General features: G+C 39.9%; 1 protein-coding gene across 2 annotated transcripts in view; it reads right to left on the bottom strand.

The window, feature by feature from the left end:
• vwa8 (von Willebrand factor A domain containing 8) overlaps nucleotides 1–24,833 on the bottom strand; it is an 85,151-nt gene that overhangs the window by 20,829 nt on the left and 39,489 nt on the right. The window contains exons 24-37 of one of the 2 annotated variants that reach the window (XM_037109561.1): nucleotides 24,599–24,718; nucleotides 23,597–23,802; nucleotides 20,636–20,787; nucleotides 17,949–18,057; nucleotides 16,694–16,832; nucleotides 15,452–15,639; nucleotides 12,436–12,555; nucleotides 12,062–12,126; nucleotides 11,342–11,467; nucleotides 11,141–11,250; nucleotides 10,384–10,535; nucleotides 5,461–5,665; nucleotides 5,260–5,341; nucleotides 4,155–4,359 (exon numbers count right to left, since the gene is read on the bottom strand). In XM_037109561.1, coding sequence (XP_036965456.1) covers nucleotides 4,155–4,359; nucleotides 5,260–5,341; nucleotides 5,461–5,665; nucleotides 10,384–10,535; nucleotides 11,141–11,250; nucleotides 11,342–11,467; nucleotides 12,062–12,126; nucleotides 12,436–12,555; nucleotides 15,452–15,639; nucleotides 16,694–16,832; nucleotides 17,949–18,057; nucleotides 20,636–20,787; nucleotides 23,597–23,802; nucleotides 24,599–24,718 — 1,979 coding nt within the window. Of the gene's footprint in view, nucleotides 1–4,154; nucleotides 4,360–5,259; nucleotides 5,342–5,460; nucleotides 5,666–10,383; nucleotides 10,536–11,140; nucleotides 11,251–11,341; nucleotides 11,468–12,061; nucleotides 12,127–12,435; nucleotides 12,556–13,833; nucleotides 13,859–15,451; nucleotides 15,640–16,693; nucleotides 16,833–17,948; nucleotides 18,058–20,573; nucleotides 20,788–23,596; nucleotides 23,803–24,598; nucleotides 24,719–24,833 lie in introns of those variants that run through there. The other variant, XR_005076906.1, reaches the window with a different exon arrangement.

Below are 24,833 nucleotides of genomic sequence, written 5' to 3' on the forward strand. Positions count from 1 at the left end.
CCAGAATTTTAAAGTTTGATACAACACAAGAATAAACAAAGAATACTCAGAAAAACAAAGCTTAAGAGACCCAAAATAGGATTTTCTTCTTTTTATTTACAACCTGCACACAGTTGCTTTTGCACTATTGATACTGGTAAATGCAGATATCGTATCATGGTGTCAAAAACCTTAACTTGTAGAAGAGACGGCTCCTACAAATACACACAACATGATCACATCCTCTACAGACCAGCTGTGTTGGCTGTGGAGATTACAGATCTACATGAGAAAAATCTTCACTGGCCATCCCCTGCATGACAATAACCACTGTAGGGATGTGGGGTGGGGTTGCAAACAACGGGTCATTTAAAATGACAAAAGCAGTCTCACTGTTCCATACAGCTGCAAACCAACAAATCTGTGTATCAAGACAGATTTCCATTACTCTATTGTATGTGAAGAGCCACAGGAAGTGTGTGCGGAAGTGTGTTTGTAGATGAACGCATGTTAACCTCAGTAACCAGAGAGAGCTGGGTGCCATAGCTCTGTGGTGAGGTAAAGTGTCAGAGGTCTGAGCACCAGAGCTCACCTTCAGGATCATTCCTTCACCATGTGACCGCTCTCTGAATACACAGTAATGCATATGTGTCTGTATGCGTGAGTCATTCAACTGCACACATGCCTGTCCCATGATGGGAAATAGATTGATGCTCAGGAGTGGGGCTTCAAAGGCTTTGCTGTACTGGCGCGTCATATCATTCTGACTGAGTGTTTATCAATGTGATTACGATCACTCAATAAACGCCGCACTCACTCTCCCCCCCTTCAGACACAGCACCACTTCCGTCAGACCTGTCTGTGCATTTGCTGAGCCCTCATGCTCAGTTTAGGTGTCTCGGAAATCTGTCCATTAGAGATGAAGTTGAGCCATTAGGACTCCAGTTTCCTGAACACAGGCTTGTTTCGGTAATCCACCCTGTCATCACACTGTATATAGATAAAACTCTCTTGCTGATGACAACACAACGCATGGATGTGTCCTAAATGGCCTCGTGAGGGCCTCGCTTCTGCCACAGTCACAACCAGTAAAGGGGTGACTAATGCTCTACTTTTGGTTTTAGTAAAATGATGAGCTATGCAGCTACAGGACTGTGTGTGTGTGTGTGTGTGTGTGTGTGTGTGTGTGTGTGTGTGTGTGTGTGTGTGTGTGTGTGTGTGTGTGTGTGTGTGTCACATTACAATTTCCCAACAGTGATTCTGACAGCAGGACCATCAGTGTCACTAACTACATGAATCACATAGCAGAAAAGTCACAGCCCTGCAATATGATAACTTGATATCTGATTCTGATGGCCACCACATAAAAATTATAAAGGAAACATGATTTCTTAGAAACAAAGCTACAAAAATTTTACTTGCTGGCTATAACATAAATCTATATAATAGCTACATTTTTGACTCTATATTCAGTAACACTGAGTATATCTCTAAAATTTTGACTGGAAAACAGAATGGGAAAAAACACCTCAGGAACAAGCAGCTCCTCTCACTCCATAACTCAATATCTATTCTTGATATCAATATTTATCTATATTTGATAACAGTTGTTGAGCAACTTAGTCACTTTCAATGAAATGTCATCAAATTTCTTCTCTCTAAGCAGCAAGTTAAAGATGGCACCTTAACCCGAGACAGGGAAGCAGACAGACAGAAAGAAGGAAGTGGAAGAGGGAGAGTGGGGCGGGTGGTGCAGTTGAGAAAACTTCATTTTTATGACTGTGGGAATCAATGTCTCTACCCCACCCTCCTCACTCAATGAGTTTTTTCCCCCCTCTCGTCTTTTCTTCACAGTGTTTCTCTCCACCATTAACTCATCTGCAGTCCACGCCTTGTCTTGTGGGATTAATAGCCTCATAAATTTCTGATTCTCCCCCTAGATGCCTAAAGACAGAGTGATTTAAGAGGGATGGCATCTGTGTGTGTGTGTGTGTGTGTGTGTGTGTGTGTGTGTGTGTGTGTGTGTGTGTGTGTGTGTGTGTGTGTGTGTGTTTGAGTGCATTTCTCTGAGTAAATGTCTGCTCATGCACTTGGGTGCTTGCTAGTGTGTGTGGTATAAATTCATGGTTACACAAGTGTCTTCAATGTGAATGTTTTACTGATTTCATGCCTGAGCGTGAAATATTCTTCAATTGTGTGAGGTTATGTGTTCAAGATGGCCTACGTGTAAATGCAGCTGTGAAAGAACTAAAGTCTAACTATAGTTTTTTGCTAGTAATCGGTGCACAGTCCAAGAAGGTTACTGCTAACTACCACTGTTTGATAGTGACACAAGACTGCAGAGCAGTGCTGCAGACTTGGGTGTCAAAACAGCCATGTTGTACCAATGAGTGACTGTATAAATTTGACTGTATTACGTTGGATACCTGCAAACACATATGTGGCGCCAGAAGCACCAGTTAAACTAAAGACGTGTGTTGTGTGTGCAGCCGGATGATGACTGACTGATGTCTCCTATGCATCAATGATATCAACAGTGCTGGAATTATATCAGACTGACACTAAAGACGGAAGAGAGGAACTATTGAATGCTGAACACCAAACAGCCACAGACACCTGCATACACACTCATGTCCAGAAATACATGAGTAAAGATGCTGAGCAAGATCATTATGAAGGCAATGAACTCTACTTGTGTTTTTTCCTTTGTTCTCATGATTTCTTCCTTTTAATCACCCCTGACATCCTTCAGTTGGAAGATTTCTATTATTTCCTGACTTTTCTTTTTCATATCATACTTTGGTCAACAGCTTCTTTGTTAGATTCTTTAAGTGTGTCATAAAAACAAGGTATTTGGCAAATAATGTTCATGTGTCATATGCAAACAAGTAAGCTCGTATAGAGGTGAGGTGTGTAAACTTGTTGGCTTAGTGGCATATCTGAGAAGATATACATAGAAACTTTTACACAGGGATGTTTAAATACAGTAGTGCCACTGTTGTTTGCAGAGAGCTTACAGAGAGCACAGAGAGGGTCTGTCTAAGTCTGACCTACAGTGGACTCAAGGTGCCCCATCAAAAGGGAGGAATCTAGACCAGAAAGAAATGCCTTATGGTGTGCAGGTGTATGGAGTATGTGTGTAATAATGAAGTGATTCTCAGTCAAAGGCAATGTGCTTAATTTTTAGTCCACTAGGCAAGTATGTATACATTCTCTTCAGAAAATCTACCACATACACAATAATTACCTCTTGTCATGTGTTTTTGCAGGAGAAAATATTAGAAAATGGTGAAGACTGACACAGATAATGTTGTCTTACACTTTCCCTTTATCAATTCCTAAAAAATATATTATACAATAATAATATAGACTTTAATAATACATTGTTCCTTGTCGATCTTCATTTCAAGACACAGAACACAATAATCAAATTCTAAATTTTTATTATTCAATATTCAACTGTGTGTGTATATATATATGCATGCATGTTTGTATGTATGTATATATTTATGTATGTATGTATGTATGTATGTATGCATGTATGTATGTATGCATGCATGTATGTATGTATGTATGTATGTATGTATGTATGTATGTATGCATGTATGTATGTATGTATGTGTGTATGTGTGTATGTATGTATGTATGTATGTATGTGTGTATGCATGTATACATGTTGGTGCACAAACCACAGATCTGCAGATCATGCACCCTACATCTGGAAGGCTTCATTATCTAAAGAATTTGTCTGCCTGTGTTGTGTATGTGGGCACCTTAACAAAGACTCTTCAGTATGCCAGTCTAAATATTCTAAACCACACCAAAGGCCAGGCATCTGCACAATGCCCATCCATTCATACACACCCAACCCGGGTACAGCTGGGTCATACATTTTGGGCCTGTAAACATTCCATTTAGCTTATAATCAGAGATGTTTCAGCAGCTAATATATTCTGTCAAAGTGAGGCAAGCATGCAGACAACTAGATGAAATTGTTCACAGCAGTTATATTTAAAGCAGTACTGCCCCTCAGTGGTGTTGAGAGAAACTGCAGTCTGCAAGCATTTTACCAGATCCCTCCAACCTCTCATCTGTTTCATAGTACATTGAGGTGTTCAAAAATGAAGCTTCTCCATGGACCATTTAAGATTTCCAAAACAAAGTGTTGATGTTACCTGAATAGGTCTGCCATCCTCCGTCCCAATCATATTCCTCCATTCCATCAGTGATCGCTGCAGGGTGTCCAATCCCGTCTCCCAGAGACGGACATAGCCCCCCATATCCACTGTGACCACACCTCCAGTACCGAGAGGAGTCATCAGCACATCAGACTCTGAAATCTTGGACAACCAGCTGGTGTAAGGCGACACAGACATTGACCTGCCGATCAAAAATATGTAGGAAAGCGCAGACATGATGAATTAGAGAAATCATCCATTGTTAAAGAAGGTAGTCATGCCAGGGTGTTTCCTGGCTCAACATTCTGACCTTGATTAATTGTGTCTGTTTGATGTTTACCCTGAGAGGTGGCTCACTTTGGGTTTTTGAGACAGTTTCTGTACTTCAGCATAAAGGCTGATATAAACACAGTTTATTCTATAGTAATACATAACAAATTCAATGACACTGAAAATCATAGTTTAAAATAAGTCAATTTAGAAAAGTTTAAAAACACAATAGGTCATATCAGACCTACTCACCCAGGATCTCCCTGTTCATGTCACAGGGAAAACAATCCTTAAAATATACAGTAAAAACATGCAATAGAAAGATTTAGAAGAAGTTAATTTGTTTTTTGAGCTTTGAAGCTTGAAGACACTCAAAGTTTATATTCAAGACCAAATAACTTCTGAATGTTACAGACCTATAGTAATACTAAAGAGAATTTAAGAAATGATTTTAATAAAGTGATTGAAAAACTAGTGGAGATAACCTTTTGAAAATAAATCATTCTTCATTCAGGTAAAAAAATATTTATTTGTATTGATTTTATTACTGTAACATTACGCAACACAAGGTTGTAAGGTCCCATGAACTAGTTGGGATTTTCACTTTTTTAAATGAAAACTTAGTTCAGGTTTTTTCATGACCTGAAGTGAGAACAATTCTGAAATATGGGTGAGTTGGCCTGGAATGCACTCTGTAGTGAAACAATTAGTCAATTTCTCAATGTAATGCTGTCTGTGACCACTAGATAGTGCTAGAGGGTGCAAAATGATGTTCTTCTTGTAGTTGTACTGGAGAGTAAGACACAGTAAGAAACAGGTGTGTTGTGTTCACCTTGGGACAGGAATATATTTGACTTTTTTGGAGTTAAGATCTGTCACTTCCAGGTAAGCCGCTGTCATTGGAGGTGTGACATCTGTGTGACAAACAAAGACAACAAATGTTTACACACTGAAGAAAATACATCCACTGTTTAAATTCATTTGCTGTGTTGTAAATAAAACTTGTCTGAGCTCATTTGATCTGAGCTCTTACCTTTTGGGTAGACCTCCTTCAGAGGCACTTTGTTTGGAGGAAGGGCCCGGACCACCTGATTAGCTGAGAGCAGACTGACACAATTGTCCCTTTTGGCTGTGCTGGACCGAAGCCCACCTCTGAGGAACATGTGACTTCCCTTCTCACCACTCTTCATCTCTAACAGATCAGCAGGCCTCTTAAAGCTGTAAACCTCATTAGGGGACTGGACAAAAGAAGAAATCAAGAGGACAATATCAAGATTTAGACATCCAGTTCATTAATATTGATCAGTTCAGCTCTAGCACCCGCATTAAAGTACCTGATCCAACCAAGCTTCCATGTTTTCTTTCATGTTCTTCACCCATTTAATTTTTGTCAGGTACACGTTAGTCTGACAGTGGGGACACATTGTATATGTAGCCATTCGATTTCATGGTTGAAGGTATAATTTGTAAAATGTGGTCAGAGTATAAAGGTCACTCTAAAAATATAGCATTTGCTTGCTATCCTTGGTTGTAGCTAGCTACCATTTGCCAGTAAACTAATGGCTCCATTAGCTGTGAAGCAATTAGGCCAAGAGTTTGCCTGAATTGCTACCTCGGATTGCAACAAGGCTCAGCTCAACCAGCTTTAGCCGCCTGAGAGGTAGCACTGAGGTGGGACTGAATGCAGCCTTCGAGACTGACAGAGGTCAGCTTGAAGACAGGGGAAACAGTACGGAGGTGATTTACAGCAGCTCTTACAAAAGCAATGACACCAGGGACATGAAGACAAAGCAGGAGGGGACAGGAGAGGCATGAATCAGCAGAGGAGAGTCTGGCATCAGCGGTGGGTGAAAAGTGTGCGTGGTTGTAGTGTCTTCACATCTTACTCTGTGAATTGAGGACAGCAATTGAGGACTTATTTCAGCCAAACCATGGGTGATGGGGTAAAGACAAACCAAGACTGATTGGATCCATGCTGTCCTTTCAACCACACATAAAATCCATAGCAAAATCAGCTTTTTATCCTCTTAAAAACATCTCCAGACTCAGACCCTCCCTCTCTGAACCTGTGGCTGAGACCCTTTTCCATGGCCTCATCACCTCCCGCCTGGACTACTGTAATGGAGCACTGTCCGGGATCCCCTCCAAAACCCTGGACAAGCTCCAGTATGTGCAGAACTCTGCTGCCAGGGTCCTCACTCGCAGCAAGCCCTGGCAACACATCACCCCCACTCTCATCCGCCTTCACTGGCTCCCAGTCAAATCACGCATCAATTACAAAATTCTCCTCCTGACCTATAAATCTCTCCATTCCCTCGCCCCCCAATATCTGTCTGACCTCCTCCACCCATATACCCAGTCTCGGACGCTGCGCTCATCAGGCACACATCAGCTCTCCATCCCTCACACCAAACTACAAACCCTCGGCGACAGAGCCTTCTGTGTGACAGCCCCCACTCTCTGGAACACTCCCCCAGCTGAAATCTGCAAACAGACTTCCCTGGAGACCTTCAAAAACTCATCTCTTTAGTAAGTCCTATCAGCTCTAGGTCAATCAATCAACTTTTCTAGTCCTTTATCTTATACTTTTGTTTATCCATCTATTCTTTGTTTCATTTTCCCACTCTGTTAAGCATCCTTGGGTGCCCTGAAAGGCACTACATAAATTACATTATCATTATTAGGGCCTGAGCAGGGAACCTGCAAGGACCCTATTGCTTTTGAAAGGATTATTTATTTATTTATTTATTTATTTCTTCGGACGAAATGATTGCATTTTTCACTGCCTGGACATACCCCAAAACTCACCAAATTTGGAATATAAGTCACACCTGGCGAAAAATTTTATAATCTATTGTCGTCCTGAATTTCCACCACTAGGTGGTATCCACGCGTTCAGTGCACCGTGCTGAGTCTCATGGTATAGGCCACGCCCATTTCCGCCTACCGTTTTTTTCTGCTACGTCGCAAAATATCGAAAGCCTACTTTTTCGAACTCCTCCCAGGCGATTTCACTGATTTGCACAAAACTTGGCACACAGCATCTGTGGACCCTCCTGACAAAAAGTTGTTAAAAGCATTTCGATAGGCCAAACAATACTCAAGTTATTAAATAAGCAATTCCTGCGGATTTCCTTCCAAACAGGAAGTGTTGGATATCTCCACAACGGTGTGTCCAAATGACATGAAACACGAGATAATAATTTGACATGACTTACTGAGGATGTGTCCAAAAGTTAAGGCGATGACCACAAGGTGGCGCTCTTAAAATTCGAATAGTTTATATCTCCACATCAGTTGGGCGGATTGACACCAAACTTGGTATAATCATTGCCACTGCCCTCTTGAGGATATCTGACAAAAGACTTATCAATTGGACACTAGGTGGCGCTCTGGTGCCAGTTTAATTTTCTATTTGGCCCTGTGCCCACACCTTAACACTTATGGAAATTAAATTCATAGGCGTGGTATAGACTAGCCCCTGCAACTTACATACCAAAAATGATCAGAAGGTGGCGCTATTTCCCACGTGAAAGTCCAAGTTTTTGGCCCATAACTCACACATAATGTGTCACACATTGTTAAACCTTATATCTACATGTTCCCTGCACTCAGCTGAATTATTTGTGTAGGCCACGCCCACTTTCGAGCTAACTTTCCGTTCGCAAAATTGTGACAAATGCAAAACCTACTTTTTCGAACTCCTCCTAGGCAATTTGACCAATTTGCACTAAACTTTGTGTGAAGCATCTATAGACCCTCCAGACAAAAACTTATCAAAAGAATTTTGATAGCCCATAAAACGGCCGAAATCTAAAACAACAAACACCTGCATATTATGTTGAAAGCAGACAATCTTGTACATCTTAACAAAATACTGTCTGATTATCATGTAAATGTTCATAATTATGTTCCATGGACTGATGAGGCTTTGTGTAAAATTTGGTGCAAATTGGCCAATAGGTGACGATTTGGTCGCAGTCTAATTAGTTTGAATGGAAAGTAAATGGGAAAATCTTAAAATCCTCTTCAAAACTCATTGCCTTTCAACCTCTTCTTGTGCTTCATGCTTTGAGCTACAGATACCATTCCACCTTTCATAGAGTCAGAAGACCTTGAACTGTTGGGCATGTATTCAGTTTCTAAAAATCTTTCATGGTTTTCAAACCATCACAGTTTTGGTTTTAAAGATTTTTAGGCCGTCTTGTGATTTTATAATGGGTGTGTATTGCGTGAGCTAGAGTGCGTGACATCATCACTAGAGTGTAGAGCAGCTGGAAGAACTGGAGAAAAAATTCTCTTCAGCTACTGGACGATGATACTTTCAGCTTCTTCCTGAAACTATTTCATTGCATTATGCCTCATGTGGACATTTTCGTCAGCCAGCTCCAGAAGCGGACCATCAACTCAGTCTTTGTCCCGGGAATCGTGCAGCAGTACACGCACTTTTTCTGACTTCAGCGTGCATTACTTAATACCAGCGGGAGCAGGCCACCAAATTATAAAGAAACAGCTTCTTCAAGGCGTTGCATGCGGAAGCCCTGACGGCAGCATGCCCCGAGGTGCGTGGACTGCGAGGGCCCGACCAACGCTGCTCGCAGCTTTAATTATTATTATTATTATTATTATTATTATTATTGTTATTATTATTATTATTATTACGACTGTGTTGGGGAGTTCTATTTTGTTCATGTTGAGTTTAAATGAAGAGTGCTTTATAATGGTTTAATGACGTGATTAATTTTGTCTTAGTTCAGCAGAAGAGGGAAACTTGAATTCTGAGGGTGTAAGATTTTATTTTTCTCTCTGGAAAGTAGATGTAGAATTCATAAGAAATAATTATTTATCATTTATCTATTACAATAAAAGCTAAGACAGCTTGTGAAATTTAAGAACTTGTTGCTAGCATACATCTCCCAGCTGAAACTACAGGGGCTGTCAGACTCTCCCACCTACTGAAGTAAATATCACTGCAACACAGTATACAGACGTCTTTGACACAATGTCATCACTTTTGCTTCACTACACTGTGTAGATAAGTTATAGTTTATTAAATGTTTTAAACTAAAATTCTGGCAAATGTCCCCTTAAACATGGATACTCATTCACATACGGTATAATCCCAGTCATAAGTCTTTGTATGTAATTAAAAATGGTGAGCTTCAATATGACCTTCGGAACAAAGCATCTGATCAAATGATGCTCCATCTTGCAGGGTAACAGCATAACAGCAACAGTTGATGCTGTACACACAAATCGACTTCAAAGTGTGCAATCTCATTATCCAAATGTGCAATTTCTGCATCTCAATGTGAAATGGTGTAAATACTTTCATCAATGTACAGTGTGCAAATATTTTTGGAGTTTACTGTCTATTATTTAGATTGTTTATATTGTTTCTACTGCTTTTTTATGGACATTTTCTGTATTTCTATATTTTAAATTGATGTATTTATTGCTATTGTTTTAAATTGATGCTCTCTATTTTTGATATCCTCTTTGCTGCTGAAATATTGTACATTTTCCCATTGTTGTACTAAAAAAAGGTTTAACTCATCTCATCTTAACAGGGTTTAACACTAAATTAATAATAATTAGTTAATTTCAGCCATTTAAGTGCTGCTCTCTAAAGCTGGCTAATCTGAGTCTGAGAACTACAATCAATACTATAAATAATACTATTAATACTATAAACATGTAATCTGAACAGCAACCCAAACTTCTCAAATTATGCCAAATTATGCCAAATTATGCCTGTTCTGTAGGTAGGAGAAGTCTTTTCCCTTTGTACAAAGAAGGTACACAACCACAACAGTGGTTAAACACTTGAAGGGAAATAGGGAAGAGGATAACACTGTCCAGTGCAGCTTCAATATTAAATGATAAGTTCCTGAAAAACTTTACACGTGCGTGACATTACCCCATAATTTTTCACCATGACGTCTTATAAACTCACCACGAGGTCTGGAAAGCCCACCACGACCCGCGCAAAGGAGGCAGTGTCAGCCAGTATACGGTTAGGTGAAACAATCTTCTGGTTCAAAGCGGCACTGAGGTTCTCATTGGGCAGCTGTTCACAGGACAACATCTGGGGTAAGGACACCTCAGCTGGGATGGTAGGAGTGAAGGGTCCAGACGGGCCAAAAAGGAACAGATGAAGCAAAGGAAATTAATAGAAAGAATGTAAAGGAAAAAATCAAACACATATGTGAACATACAGGAACATCAGTCTGAAGAGTACTGTAACTGTGTACTTCATGTGAGTCAGTGTCCATTATACCATTGAGCTCACTGCACAAAAACCCTCTTAGAGGCTCATATCTTTTTTTCTTATAATAACATTACAGGTCAGGGTCCTCAGTTAAGTCTAGTGAGTTATTACACTTATGACCTCTGTCAACTCATTTAGTCTAGATTGTTGAAAATGACTCATGATGTGACGTTTTGTTCTCCCTAACTGTGACATTTAGTGGAGTATTGATTGAAACATGCATGGTTCTGTATCTGTAATGTGCCTTAAGGCCAGTCGACAGATGAGCTTAGAGGTCTTCTTGAGGCAGACATATGGCTGCCTGGGGCCGTTCCTGTGTCCATTTGCTTGGTTTTGTGAAGAGTTGACAGAATGTTGTTATGTTACAGAACAGCTGGCTTTAACATAAAAGTGATGTTAACCTTTTTGCAGAGCTGTCGAGTGTCTTGATTTTTATATATACCTGAGGTGGCTCCATGGCCTGTGCTCACTGAGTCCTCACTGATGCTGTGGAGCTGACAAACTCCAGAGTCTTCAGCTGCCATATGCATGGGCTTGGTCAGCAGGAACTTCCTATTCAGTGGCACATTCAACATGTGGCATTAAAATTCAATCCAAATTTTGAGATCTTCACGGAGATTTGATCAATCTGTTTCTTTCTTACTTGTTAGAGTTGCTCTCCAGCAGCAGCCAGCGGTCCTCTGCCACCAGGAATACAGACTTGAGGTTAATTGGAAGGGATATGGAGTGAACCCGGCCCTCCAGCACATCCAGCACGTCCAGCTGATTGCTGCATATGTACAAGCACACAGATCAGTTACTAATACCATTATATAGTCCCCACTGCTTTATATAGTAACTTCAACTTGTTCTGATGTTAATGATTGCTTAGAAGCATACCTTCTTTTACTTGCATTGATGATTTATTTCTTTTAATGCAGAACTTGGACGCAAACTTTTCTGTTACAGTTAACCTTGTGATTCTCTGGGGAAAATATCACATACACACTTGAAAGTTGAATAGTAGTACTACCTCCCTTAACCATGTTTATACGCATTTTTGCTGCCTACTCAAATGGAAAGAGATATGGAAAAACAGAATAAGGCTATAAACTGCACACATCTTTATCTCGGTCCTTGCTCTCCTAAAAATCTTCCTGGCTCCTTTGTGCTCTCCTGTTGATCACACTTTTTTGTTTCTCATGTTTTATTTATTATGTTTCATAAAGATACTTTCTCTTGTCTTGCAGTATGAAGGTACTTCCATTGTCTGCTGTTTCGGTTCGATTTCTGCTCTAATATTTCATCTCCACCACTGCTGTTTGTATTGTATTCCTACTTTCATATAATGGTTCTCTACCTGGTTTTGAATAGAGTGGCTTACCCATTCTCCTTATAGAAGAGAAGCCAGTTTTTGTGGGCGAAGTCATGACACATCTTATGGCCCCCCTACAAACGACAATCCATACACATAAGAAATTAGGGTCAGACTGCTTTGGAATGGTTTATTCAGTGATTATTCTTTACTCCTTGAAATGTAATTGGGACAAACACCTTGAGAAACATTCTGGACAGGAGAATAGATATTAAGTAATCACGTGAAAGATACACAGTATGTCAAGTGTAAATGCTTTCTAGACCTTATTCTAGACTGGACACAAAAATATGTCTGGTCTATGTCTTGAATTAATACTAAAAATGTTTTCTGAGAGCTACAAACCAAATCAAATGCTCTCTGGAGACACTGAAACCTCTGACCTGTTGTTCCTTACTGCTCCACCAATTCGAGGTGCTAGTTGAGGGCTGCTCACTGTCTGGAGACAACATGAGCCTCCGCACGGCGCCTGTTACCATGTCCAAATGAAGCACTGTGTTACTCTGTCAGAGGGGCAAAATAAAAAGGCAAAATGTTAAATAGACGTAGAATGGATTAACATCATTATGTCAATCATTAGGCTACTAGGATAAAAATGCAGATCATGTGCCAGGGGAAAAAAAAATTAACCAGCAACATATTTCCATGGACAGAGATGGGAAACAAATAACTAAATTGTATGAACTACTTAAATTATTTATTGACTATGCCCTTAACTGTTGGTTTTAACCTCAAATCATTCATATGTTAAGTATTGGAAGATACAGTGCATCATTTTACATCTTTTTATTTCTCTTCATTCGTTATTTTAAAAATCCCTTTATCACAATCCCTTTGTCTATGTGAGTGCAGACATGGTCAAAGTTAAGAGCTCGTCACACAACAGAAGAGATGTGGCCTCTGTCTTTGTGAAGGTAATTGTGTGTGCTCTTAAATCCATTTTCTCATGACAGTTATAGTGCAATGTCAGGTTCTTTTTACCATTGTCTCTGTATTAACGGTTTGTAAGGACATGTTTGTAGAAGTAAAGCAGTGGCATACACATATATATACACATATATGTATGCCACACACACACACACAGACACACACACACACACACACACACACACACACACACACACACACACACACACACACACACACACACACACACACACACACACACATATTCATATTTTGTTCACTTAGGTACTTTCAAACAATTACTAATGATGAAGGAGTAATAGAACTACATTAATACAACACAGAATCAATAATGTAGATATTAATCTTTAAATCATTACAAATTATCAAATGCTGTTAATTTGATTGCTGTAAACAGCAGTGACTGTTTAAATGCATATATGTTTCATAGTATCCTCATGGTTTATCAGATGTTCAGGACAAGTTTCAGTCCAGTCCAGTGAAATGTTGGAGGAGAGGCTTGATGAATTTAGCTCTGAGGGTATGGATGACAACTACTGGATTTTGCAAGTTCTCATGAATTTAACAAAAGTTTTAATATGATTTTTATTTTAGAAAATAAAGCCACATGCAATACACTGTATACACTTAATCAGCAGCATATAATAGTGTTAACTCCACTGCTCTGCAATTTAGACTGCTCGACCACCACCAGCAGAGGGTGCTTTTTTAGGTGGAGAGCCCTGGACCTGAGAGCTGATGTCCTGTTGAAGCAAACTAATGTGAACCTATTGTTCTGTGAGTTTGAATTTAGATCGGCATATTGTCTGAATGGATATGATATCTGTGTGTCCTTGTGTGTGTGTGCGTGTGTGTGTGTGTGTGTGTGTGTGTGTGTGTATGTGTGTGTGTATTGGATGAACTGTGCAAAAGGTTGTGACGCACTCAGCTTCATCTTCAGTTTTATGAGAAAGAGCCACAGGGGAGCTGGCTTCGGCCCCGGCTGCCCTGCTTCACACTAATGGTTTCCTTATGGTCTCCCATTCCTGACATACACTACTGTGCTGAGGACAGGCTGAGCTACTCAGAGAAGGCAAAGCCCATTTCCTGATTCTAAACACACACTGCCATTGGAGGGAGTGTGTACATGTGTCAGCACATGTGTATGTACTGCAGGTATCTTCTGACACAAGTGTTTCGCTCAGGTTGTGTGTGTGTGTGTATGTGTGTTGGTGTGTGTGTGAGTTTGCTATATATGTAATTGTGTGTATATATGTAACATGAGATTGCTTTTGCATTTTCTTGAACACAGCATCATTGTGCGTTTGCATACATTTATGTGTCAACGCCAAGCAGAACCTGCATTTTGTATGTAAATGAAAGTGTCTGTGTGTGTGAGTTTGTGTGATGGTTTCCCTGATTTCCCTGGAAGGCCAGTGACCCGTAAATGAACCTTACATTGTCTGGATCTCTTCATTTTTAGACAGACGTAACATGATCCATCACAGTGGTATTTTTAGAAGTCCTCCTCTTGCCTAATATGCACCAGCTGTAGCAGTGTTCTGGTTGGACAAATAGCTAACATGCATTGTTCTTGTCTTACACTCTGCTGTCATAGGCCAGGGTCTTATGGGGTAAGAGAGGTTCAACAGCACACAACCACTAACCATCAACCATTTTAAGAAACTCTAACAGACTTGTGCACAGCTATTTCAAATCTGTGAGGAATCTGTGGTCCTATAAACCTATAAATACCAGTGTTGCGTAAGTGTCATATTACATGTTATGCTAGTCAGTAAACAAGGACATCAAACCAGAAGAGACTGGACTGAAGTTCCTTTGGAAACACTGAAAGATAGTGTGTGAGTGAGTGTACTGTTGGGTTTATCAATAATACTAATAACATCTTGTATGGTGTTCCACTTAACTCACAGTTAAAAATGACATTTATAGTATTTATGTGTTCTCGTATGGGAAAGAGTAATGACTCATCCACCTCAACTATAGAGTGCTAACCATATTCTTTTTTCATTATCTTTGTAATGGGATTACTTATTTTTTTTATGTTTTAATCTCCAGGACTCTCTTGCCATGTGTGTCTGTAGAGAGCAGTCACAGACAAGAGGCAATGCAGTAGCTAGCCTTTGTTGTTGCTGGGTCTTTGATGTTGGTTTGGTGTGTCTGCTTTATAGGCAGCCTGGCCTTCTGGAGACATGTGCGCTCTCTGCTGTGTTAGGGGTCCAACTCGGGGTGCTACTGAGATATTCTCACAGAGCCTTATTCTTACACTGACGCAACTCCCACACCACACCTAGCTTGATTTTACAATGACCAGTAACTGTAGGTTCTTTGGGCTTCAAGATTTCCAGCAAAACACCAAGTGTTTGAGTGGTGAAAAATACAGTATATGAATCTTATGAAACCTAAACAGTGTGATCACGCAGTCATACAAGCTTGTCTTGTGCATAAGGGTGTATGTGAGTGTGTGCTAACCTGCTCCTCGTGCAGCACCACCTGTCCATCCAGGGGACTCCCAAGTGGAGCGATGGTGACAAAGGGCTGCCAAACACCACTGATGGTCCTGGGGAAGACGTCATAAAGCTCCATGCAATGAATTTTGTCCCCATGCTCCTTCATTGAGTACAAGGACACTGGATTACAGGTTGCCACGTACAGAACATCTGCCAATCAAACACAGAGGAAATGTGGGATTGAAATTCATTCTTTAAGTCTGTCTGTGTTCAGCTATTTCAGTAGGTAGATCTCAGGAGCATCGTGTAAAAGTTACATGTGAGTGACTGAATTTAATTTAATGCATGTTAATAGAAGTAAGTGATTGATTCTATCTGCCTGGATGTAAATTCGTTGTCAATGAGGTTGAGAGGGGTGGTGTAAACCTTTGATTATCTAATTACCATTTTAACACTTAATCTGATCGAGGTGATGTTGCCTCTGGGAGAGACAGGCTGTGTTTTGTTGGAGATCTTAAGAGATTCAACAGTTGTTGAGAAGAACACGCAAACACAACAGACAAAAGCTTGGAAACAACAAGTTCTTAACATCTGTGTTGGAAATGATGAACAAAGCCAGAATCCAAAGAACCAGAAGTAAAATATTGTTTCCCGGACACAATGTGGGTCTATATTGAAAATTGCATTAACAGGCAAAGCAAATTAATAAATGATGAAAACTGTTTAATTCTGAAATCTTCAGAGGCATCTTTGCTTGGTGTTCCAAGGTCTAGATTAATTCACAAAGGTGAAAGAGCCTTTGCAGTTAGAGCTCTGAGACTCTGGAATGAGCTGTCTGAGGAGGTCAGGGCACTAAACTCAGTCCCATCCTTAAAATCACTCCTGAAACTCCTTAATGCATGTTTTACTATTTTATATGTATTTGGTTTGGATTTCTTTTAGCTTGCTATATTTGCTTTGGTTTAATTTGGTTTTGTAAAGCACTTTGTTACGGTTTTGAAAGATTCTATATACATAAAGTTTATATTATCATCATGTATTACTATCATTTAATATGATTTTTTATCATTAACTTTCCGTACATGTCAAGAAAAGTTACATTTCAATTAAAGGCTTTGGGCCAGATCTTATTGGTTCACTTTATTTAGCATCCATGTAAACAGTTAAGTTGGAATCTCTTATCAGAATGACTTCAATTGGATAGAGTAAATATTGTCCATGTAACCACAGCTAGTGTTGATAGTGTTTGTGTGTGAGTGTATACCATCTTTGGTGGTGACATCGCAGATGATGTTGACCTCACTCATGGGAATCTGCCAGTGGGCTTTCTCTTCGCTGAAACTCAAAGCCCTGCTTTCCTGTCTGTTGCAGGGGTGACCCTGAACACGCAGAAACACTGGACCCTGGAAACACAACACACAAGTCACAGTTGTATGTACATAGAATGTAATTTTAATGTTTAGAGTTGAAAGTGGCTGGATTCAGATGAGACATCTAGAGCAGGTGCAGAAAGAAATGCACATCTCAACTGTCATCGCCTTCTGAGTGTGATGGATTGCTGACTGACTGCGCCTTTGTACAGAAAAGCATGTGTGGTCAGTTTAAACTCATGTCAGATCGAGGGGTCTCAGAAGTTCTCATGATGGACAAGAAAAATTTCCAGGGAGATTTTTTTCAGTATAGTTATGCAACAAGACAGCAAATATATAGTATTATGTAGTAGTTGTAGTATACAGTTAGGAAAAAAGTATGAACGCTTCAAAAAGAAGCAGTGTATTTTAGCACAATATAGCTTCTGAAAAAGTTAACATATTCCTTATCTGCTGTGGAAACTCGTCATTAGAAGCAGACTTAAATCCAACCTGACCACGGCCACTTTTAATAGCCTAGGTAGGTTAATAGGTTAATTCTGAGGGGAATCATCACATGATGAGCAGTGATTGCTAGGTTCACGGCCTAAGGTAGGAAGAAGGAAAGTTGTAGTAGTAGTAGGAAAGTTACATAACTCTTTTTCAAGCAAGTGCAGTTCAAGGTTTTGAGTGATTATGCAGAATGTTTTAAGTTTTAATTTTTGTGGTGTTTCTGTTCCAGAAAATTAAAATTTGCAAGTCAGCACTATCTGAACAAATGGACGTAATTAAGAGCCTGGTAATGGCTGTCATCTAGGAAACACCTGCCTGAAATTGTTCAACACCTGTCCAAATCACATGATATGACACCCTTAGAATGCCAACTCCTCCCAAAGATTAAGAAGGAGCTGGTCAGAGGTCACCATTAGGACAGTGACGAGGGTGGCTGCTGTGGACCAATTTCTGGAGGTCCAAGACGCTGACGAGTGTGTAAATGTAGGAGGGGAGTATGCTCAAAAATAAAAATGAAGTGAAATTAACTCCTTTTACCTCGGCCATGAACTTATCAATCATCACCATACCTCATACTTTTTAAGCACTGAAGCACTTAAAAACAATAGATAACCTTTCAAGCTTGTCTATCTGAGTGTGTTACGCTTGTGTGTTTACCTTGATGTCTATAGGGTGTGTCTCAGTGGGACAGAGCAGTTTGCGACGAGCATTGCCTCCTTGGTTTATTGTCCAGTACCCCGTCATCTTAACCTCTGGCAGCGGTAACCTAAAGATTGAAGGTCACATGGTGACAACTGTCTGGTGATATCTGAAAAATGGTGACTTCCTGAGATGTAAATATATCAAGCTGTGAAAAATGATGCCAATGTATCAGTAAAATGAATTAATCTTATAAGAGGCCCACCACAAAGTGACATCAGATGGAAGCTATATTTGGTTGTGAGTGGGATTTCATGAAAACAAAGGCATTAATTTGATCCTAATGTCTCTAGTAATGGTAAAGCTAATATATGTGGGGAAAATGTCTGTGTGGATTTTTTGTGTGCGAGTCATGGCTCGACTTGTTGTGAGTGGCCAGATGTTTACTGGTCTTCCCATGAATCACAGCTGGATTGTAGGCACTGTCTTACTGGCTGCAGGTGGTGTGAAAGATGCAGCAAAACACAAAATTCCAAGGGGGTTAACAAGTTGGAGGATGGACACCACCCTAACCATAAACAGTTCTTTGAATTGAAAAGCAATGTAATACATCTGACAAAAATTGTTCAAGATGAGCTTTAAATCACAAAACACAGATGTTAGAACCTACAAAGGATCCACTGAGCTCAGAGGGTCAGACATAACTGAACAGATAATCTATACAATCAGCTATGAAACTGTTCAAGGAAAATACTTGTTTCTGCCCTGCCCTGTTCTCAAGATTTCATTTAAGAGATTTATGAAACTAAATTCAAGAATGGCAAAGTCAAAATAAAACCACAGGAGACGGACGAAACAAATATTTTCCTTTATTTAATAGACAAAGCTGTACATAAGGAGACAATGTAGTTGATATTAGAATTTTATCTTTCCTTTGTAGAAAAGGTGAGGTAATGTGACTGACCTAGACAGCCATTAAATGAACACTTCAGGAAGCAGTGAGGAGACTTCATGGAAGCCTCACAGTTTAATCAAGTCTTAATCCAGCCACAGTGCTGAAGACAACATCATCCGATTTCAAGCACTTCTTTTTTAAAAGTTACAAATAATCTTAAACTGGACACTGATGTCTAACAGGTACATTGTCAACAAAATGGTTTGCAAAAAAAATATTTCTGATGAAACTGTTGAAGCGTGAAAAAAAATTCTAAATTACATGTTGTATTTGTTAATTTTATGTTGAATATCAATCTATAATAAAATAACAGAATAACAAGAAAAATCAAGGTGAAATAAAGCTAATTCAGCACAAAAGGTATCTTGGTTATAACAACCATTATTAATTAATAAATAATTCTTATGTCATCCTGAGACACTGACATAGATTAACCTGTTATTATGAGATAACAAAAGGTGGTTCCCTCTTATTACTTAAAGTCTAGTGTTTTTTACATCAGCAGTTTCATGCCAGCATGCATAGATGGTGTCCTGACAAGTGCCAATTGTTGATCAATGTATCAGACTGAACTTAAATCTGACTAAATAATGTACATCCTTTATTAGCTTGTACCATTCAACACCCACCAGTGTGGGTAGTTTCTTCTACCAGTGCCAGTGAGAGGTTTTAGTCTACTGGGAAGTAACACATCTGTTTCGAGTTGATCACTGTATGTAAGCTGTTGTTTCATTCTCTCCTGACTCTACACAGGATGGATGATTAAAGCATTTTTAGCTACTTCCTACACTGTTGTTATATCCGGAACAGTCTTACATACATGGTAGAACAAACACTCTAGCCAGCTATTTCTCAGTCTCTCACTTTAAAAACTATCAAACAATGAAATGCTTTGTAAACAATTTCTTAAGCACTTGTAAAGGTTTTTAAAATTTAGTCGCAACTGTGTAATATTTATAGATAAACTATACAGTATTACATCTAAAAAGTGTTATTAATACTGAAGTTTCATAACAATTGCTTAATAAATGTTTTTTAAAACAATTCATTGTTTGTTAACAGTGAAATATCTGTTCTCTGAATTTTAATTCACTATAAAGTAACCAATTATTGATGATGGTTACTATGAAGTGTTACTGGAATGTTTCCATTGTCTGTAAAGATGAAACTGAAAATGAAAAGCTGATTCATAAAAATCTTTGATAATAGATGATCAGTACTATACACAGTAGGTTATTGTGGCTTAGAAGTTCATGAGGACTTTTGAAAGATAGTTGGAGAGTGTGCAACATTATCAATGACTGTCAAGTGTGCCTGTCCATGTTGGAGGTATGATTAGTTGACTTTGGCCTGCTCCATGAAAGCTTTCACTGGGTTTGGCCCATCCAGTTATTGACAAAATGAAAAAAGACTGGGGGGACTAAAGCCTTGCTGCGGTTGCTCACTGGTGAGGATCTGCAATGTCTTCATTTTAATGGCATGCACAACATGGCCAGGTAGGCTGTCAAGTAATGCCCATTTATAATCAGCATATTCCACTCTAACTCCTTTCTGACTGGTCTCTGTAAACTGTGTGACACTAGCCCAATTCACACTGCCCTTTCAGAGTGGAAGTCATGCACATTTACTCCACCTCGACTCCTGTCTGTGTCTGTGCATTAGCCAGGTACTGCATGGATGTAGCTTTAGTGTGTGTGTGTGTGTGTGTGTGTGTGTGTGATCTGAGTGTATTGTGCCCCTGATGCCTTACTCCTTAGCCAGTTTGACAGAGCTTGGCTTGGCTCCAATAGGAATCCCGTGCTTGTGCAGTGCTTCGATCAGAACCTCTCTCACGTCTTTGTTGTATGAGTCAAAGTCGAAGACATTTCGCACCACGTTGGCCAAACCCTCGTCAGGGAATTTCTGTTGAGAGGGAAAGCGGAGTGGTAGACGAAAGAGGATGGGGAGATGGGAGGGACAGGGTAGAGAAGAGAAAGTAAGAGAGTAGGAAAGGGTGGAAGAAGGAAATGGTTAATAAAAAAAAGGGAACAAGACAGAGAGAGCAAGAACAGAGGGAGAGGAAGAAGGAGAAGTAAAGGAGAGAAGACAGGGAGGACAGTAAGAGGAATTAAAGGGAGAAAGAAAACAGATAAAAGAGCAGAAGAGAAGAGGATCAGAGAAAAGAGAAGTTAATTATTTACAAGTCCACAACAGGGGTCATTGCAGGGGCAGAGTCTGGAGTAAGACTTACTATTTCATATCTAGACTCTGACCACAACACTGTAAAAAAAAAAAAAAAAAATCTCTTGCTGAAGCCGTTGCTCATAGCCTAAGTTATTGTGAGAGCTATGAGTAATACTGCCCAAATAATGTCTGCATTATACAAAAACTGGTGACACTTTGGTAAATATTCAAAAACACAGAGACAGAGGCTATACTTTAAACAACCAAGAAAAACTATACTATGTAAGAATGTTCAAAACATTATCCAGATAACTGTAGGTCAGTTCCTGTCTGCAGGGTGGAAGTCGATACATTTATTTCCTAAATGTCACAAAATATGCCAGATAAGGTTTGTCACAAAGGTCTTGGACAAGCTGTTTTTGTGTCAAGTCATTAGGATATCATTCATGCTTTCTGGAGATGAAAATACATTTGAAATTTAAATATAACCATGTTGAAGCCGTTACCCTTCTTTCATTTCATCTATACCAGCCAGACCATGTGTGTAATCAGACACATTTGGCAATGTAAAGGCACCACTCCAGACACTGCGAGTTGAATGTATATACACATTTCCAGACCAAGTGTTAAAATGTATTTACACTGTCAGGCCCATAAATTGCAGCGCAATCAATAACAGCCTCATCCCAACTGTTAACAACTAAAACACAGATTGAATTTAAAGAGCAGTAGGCTGTAATGATCCCATTCCCATCTACCACAAAGGTACAGTTATGACCAAATGTGAAATGTTAATTAGGCCTTACGCTGGCTGTTGCCTCTGAAAAAGCAATTTAGACTTCGACTTAATTATTCTGCATCAATCACACTCCTGCCGCTGTCAATACCGGTGGTGATTGATGAAAGACGAGGGTGGTCAGTGGGGAAATCAAACATTAGGTCTTGTCCCTGGGCACTGAATTATTGATCAACAGTTGTGCAAGCTGGAATCTCCATTTCCCTCTTCTCCAAGCAATGCTCTTCTTGTCTATTATTTATTCCTCTTCCTCAGGTTAAAATACTGTGTACATTTATAAAGATTTAAGAACACACAGATATAAGGTAACATGACAACCCTAATTATTGAATGCAAACAAAATAAGTAGCAGCGCTGTGTTCATACAAATGCACCGAAAGTATCCCATGTTTTTTTCCCCTTTCCAAAGTGAAGCTACTGGTCACCTCAAAGAAGGTGATGTGGAAGGGAAAGGGAAGAGGAGGTGTATATGGCGTCAGCAGCATGTTCTCTATACTATGACTCCACAATGTTTGTTTGGAGAAGGATAAATGATTGGAGAAGCTGCTTACTACTAAAACAATGAAATTACAGCGGCAAAAAAACCCCAAAACAGAATAAAAATGTGGTAACCATGGCAACAATGCTCTCTGCTTAACAGTCTACATTCATACAGATTTAATCCAACATAGGAGAGTAGGAGGATCATGGTCAGTGTGAAATATGTTGCTTTGATGATGTCAGACTTCCAAAGGACACAGAAGTGAAACATGACCATAATTACTCACAGCTATCTGCTAAGTTGGCTGGATGTTTAGAGGTCGAATAATGTGGGCTCTGAATAATGAGGGAAGTAGACAGATAAATGGTGAAATTGGTGGGTGGAGGTTGAGCAAAGCGGAGATCAGGATGGGGTTACTTTGAAATCAAAATGGAATATGGTGATGAATTCTTTGAGAACACATACAGAGCAGTATTTCTATCAACCCCCACCCCAGATTTATTCTTTTTGCCTCTGCTTAATGTCTTTCTCTGTGTCTGCACCTCCCCGCCTCTATATTTAACCCATGCAGTTCATTTTATTTAGACTTCCAGCACCCCCATTCACCTTTCCACTGTTGGAAATATGGCTGGGCTGTGTCCAACAATTTCTGTAACAAACCAACATTAATACCCACTTCATGCAATAATTGGTGTGTGGAGCTATCAGTCTGTCTTTTGTCATTTATTATACAAATATTGCTGTCACTTTTTGCCTGTGCAACTAAGCCAAACACTACGTATGCCTTTTGATAATACATGGTTATCATGCCTCACCCTTCTCTATGATGGCTAACTCTCCTTTCTCCCCTCAAGTGTAGTAATTCAGACCAGCTGCAACTGTGCAGTAACTCTGTTACAACCTATGCAACTGCATACTTTTGCTTTCAAACATAGTTCTTTTCCTACATAACCAGGCCCAGGACCTGTGCAAAGAATCCCTCTGATAATACTACCATTCTTGTGCACTGCCAACAGTGTATGTTGGGGCGTGTGTCCATATGTACATGATTTCGTTGGTCTGGATTGTCTGGGAAAACAAAGTCCCCCCCTCTTTGTCTCAGATGTGTTTTGAGAACACTCTCTTGCATTATTAACGTACCTAGCAGTTCAGGATTAAGGTCACATAATCTTGATGAATTATTGATAAAAACAGTCTGGGACTAAACCTGAAGAAATAACAGGAATAAAGATGTAGTACTGTTTAAAGATATGTATCATGTGTCTTCTTACCTGAAGGTGTTTGACAATGTTGACCACTTCTCGCGTGGAATAAGGGTAGGTGATGGTGCCCTGGTCGGCCATGGACCTCAGCTCTCCAAAGGCGGCCACCAGTTTCTGCAGAGTAGCTTCAGGAACATCAGGCCCATACTGTTGAAGCATTGCTAGCTCAGCCTGGGGCTTTGGATTGTCCACAGCATGGCAGCTAAAAATATCACCTGTTCAGAGGAAGATAACCAGTCATCTATTCCTGTAATGGTAGTTGCTCAATTTCTCACCAGATTGACACAGTGCTACTTGTTCAATGCGTGTACTTTGCTAGGATCTGCAACAACAGCAAACAGTTGATAAAACTGATAAAACCTGAAACCCTTTGCAAAGAATCAGCAGCAGAGGCAGAACTGAAGCTTAACCGGGGAATCCCACTGATTGCATGTACGTTGCACAATGGCTCCACTTCAGTTTTGCTCTGTGGTCTGTCGTCAATCAGCTCCCATCAACTGAATTTGGAGTCCAGCACTGGACACTCGCTGATGATGGCAGCACAAAAACCTCAAAAAAGACAAGCACTTCTTCTAATCCTTCGGTTGGAAACACTTTGTGTTGTTGTGTTTATAACAAATACCTATAAGCTATAAGACTATAACACAGTGGAGTCGAAGTGACCTTTGACTACCAAAGTTCAGTTCATCCTTGAGTCCAAATGTACATTTGTGCCAATATTGCAAAAGATTCCTCAATAAGTTTCTGAGATCTCACATTCAAGAGAATGGGATGCCCTAAGGTCACAGGGCCCTTTGACCAAATTCTAATCAGTTCATCCCAGAGTTCAACTGGACATCTGTGCTAAATGTGAAGAAATTCCCTCAGTGTTGAGATATATTGTGTTATCAAGAATGGGATGGACAAACCAAAGACACATTGCCTCTGGCTCCGCCTATCGCTGGCATGGAGGAATCATAAAAGACTAGTCCTTTTCTGCTGGCTGTGGGTGTTTTGTTCATATGTATGTACCTAGAGCTCCAAAAAAGTCATTGCCAAGGAAAGGAAAACCAGGTCGGTTAGCCAGGACAAGCATCCTGAAGTCTGGGTGCATGGCTATGGTGTTGGACTTCCCCTCAGCTTCACGTGGATCTTTGGAGGAGACACAGTCATAGTTAGCACATGAATGACAAGCAAACACATCATAACAGACAACTGTCAGTGCTGTATTGCAGACAACTGGACATGTTTCAGTTTATTGAAGATG

Source organism: Acanthopagrus latus, chromosome 9 (genome assembly GCF_904848185.1).
Source record: "Acanthopagrus latus isolate v.2019 chromosome 9, fAcaLat1.1, whole genome shotgun sequence".
Taxonomy (NCBI): Eukaryota; Metazoa; Chordata; class Actinopteri; order Spariformes; family Sparidae; genus Acanthopagrus; species Acanthopagrus latus.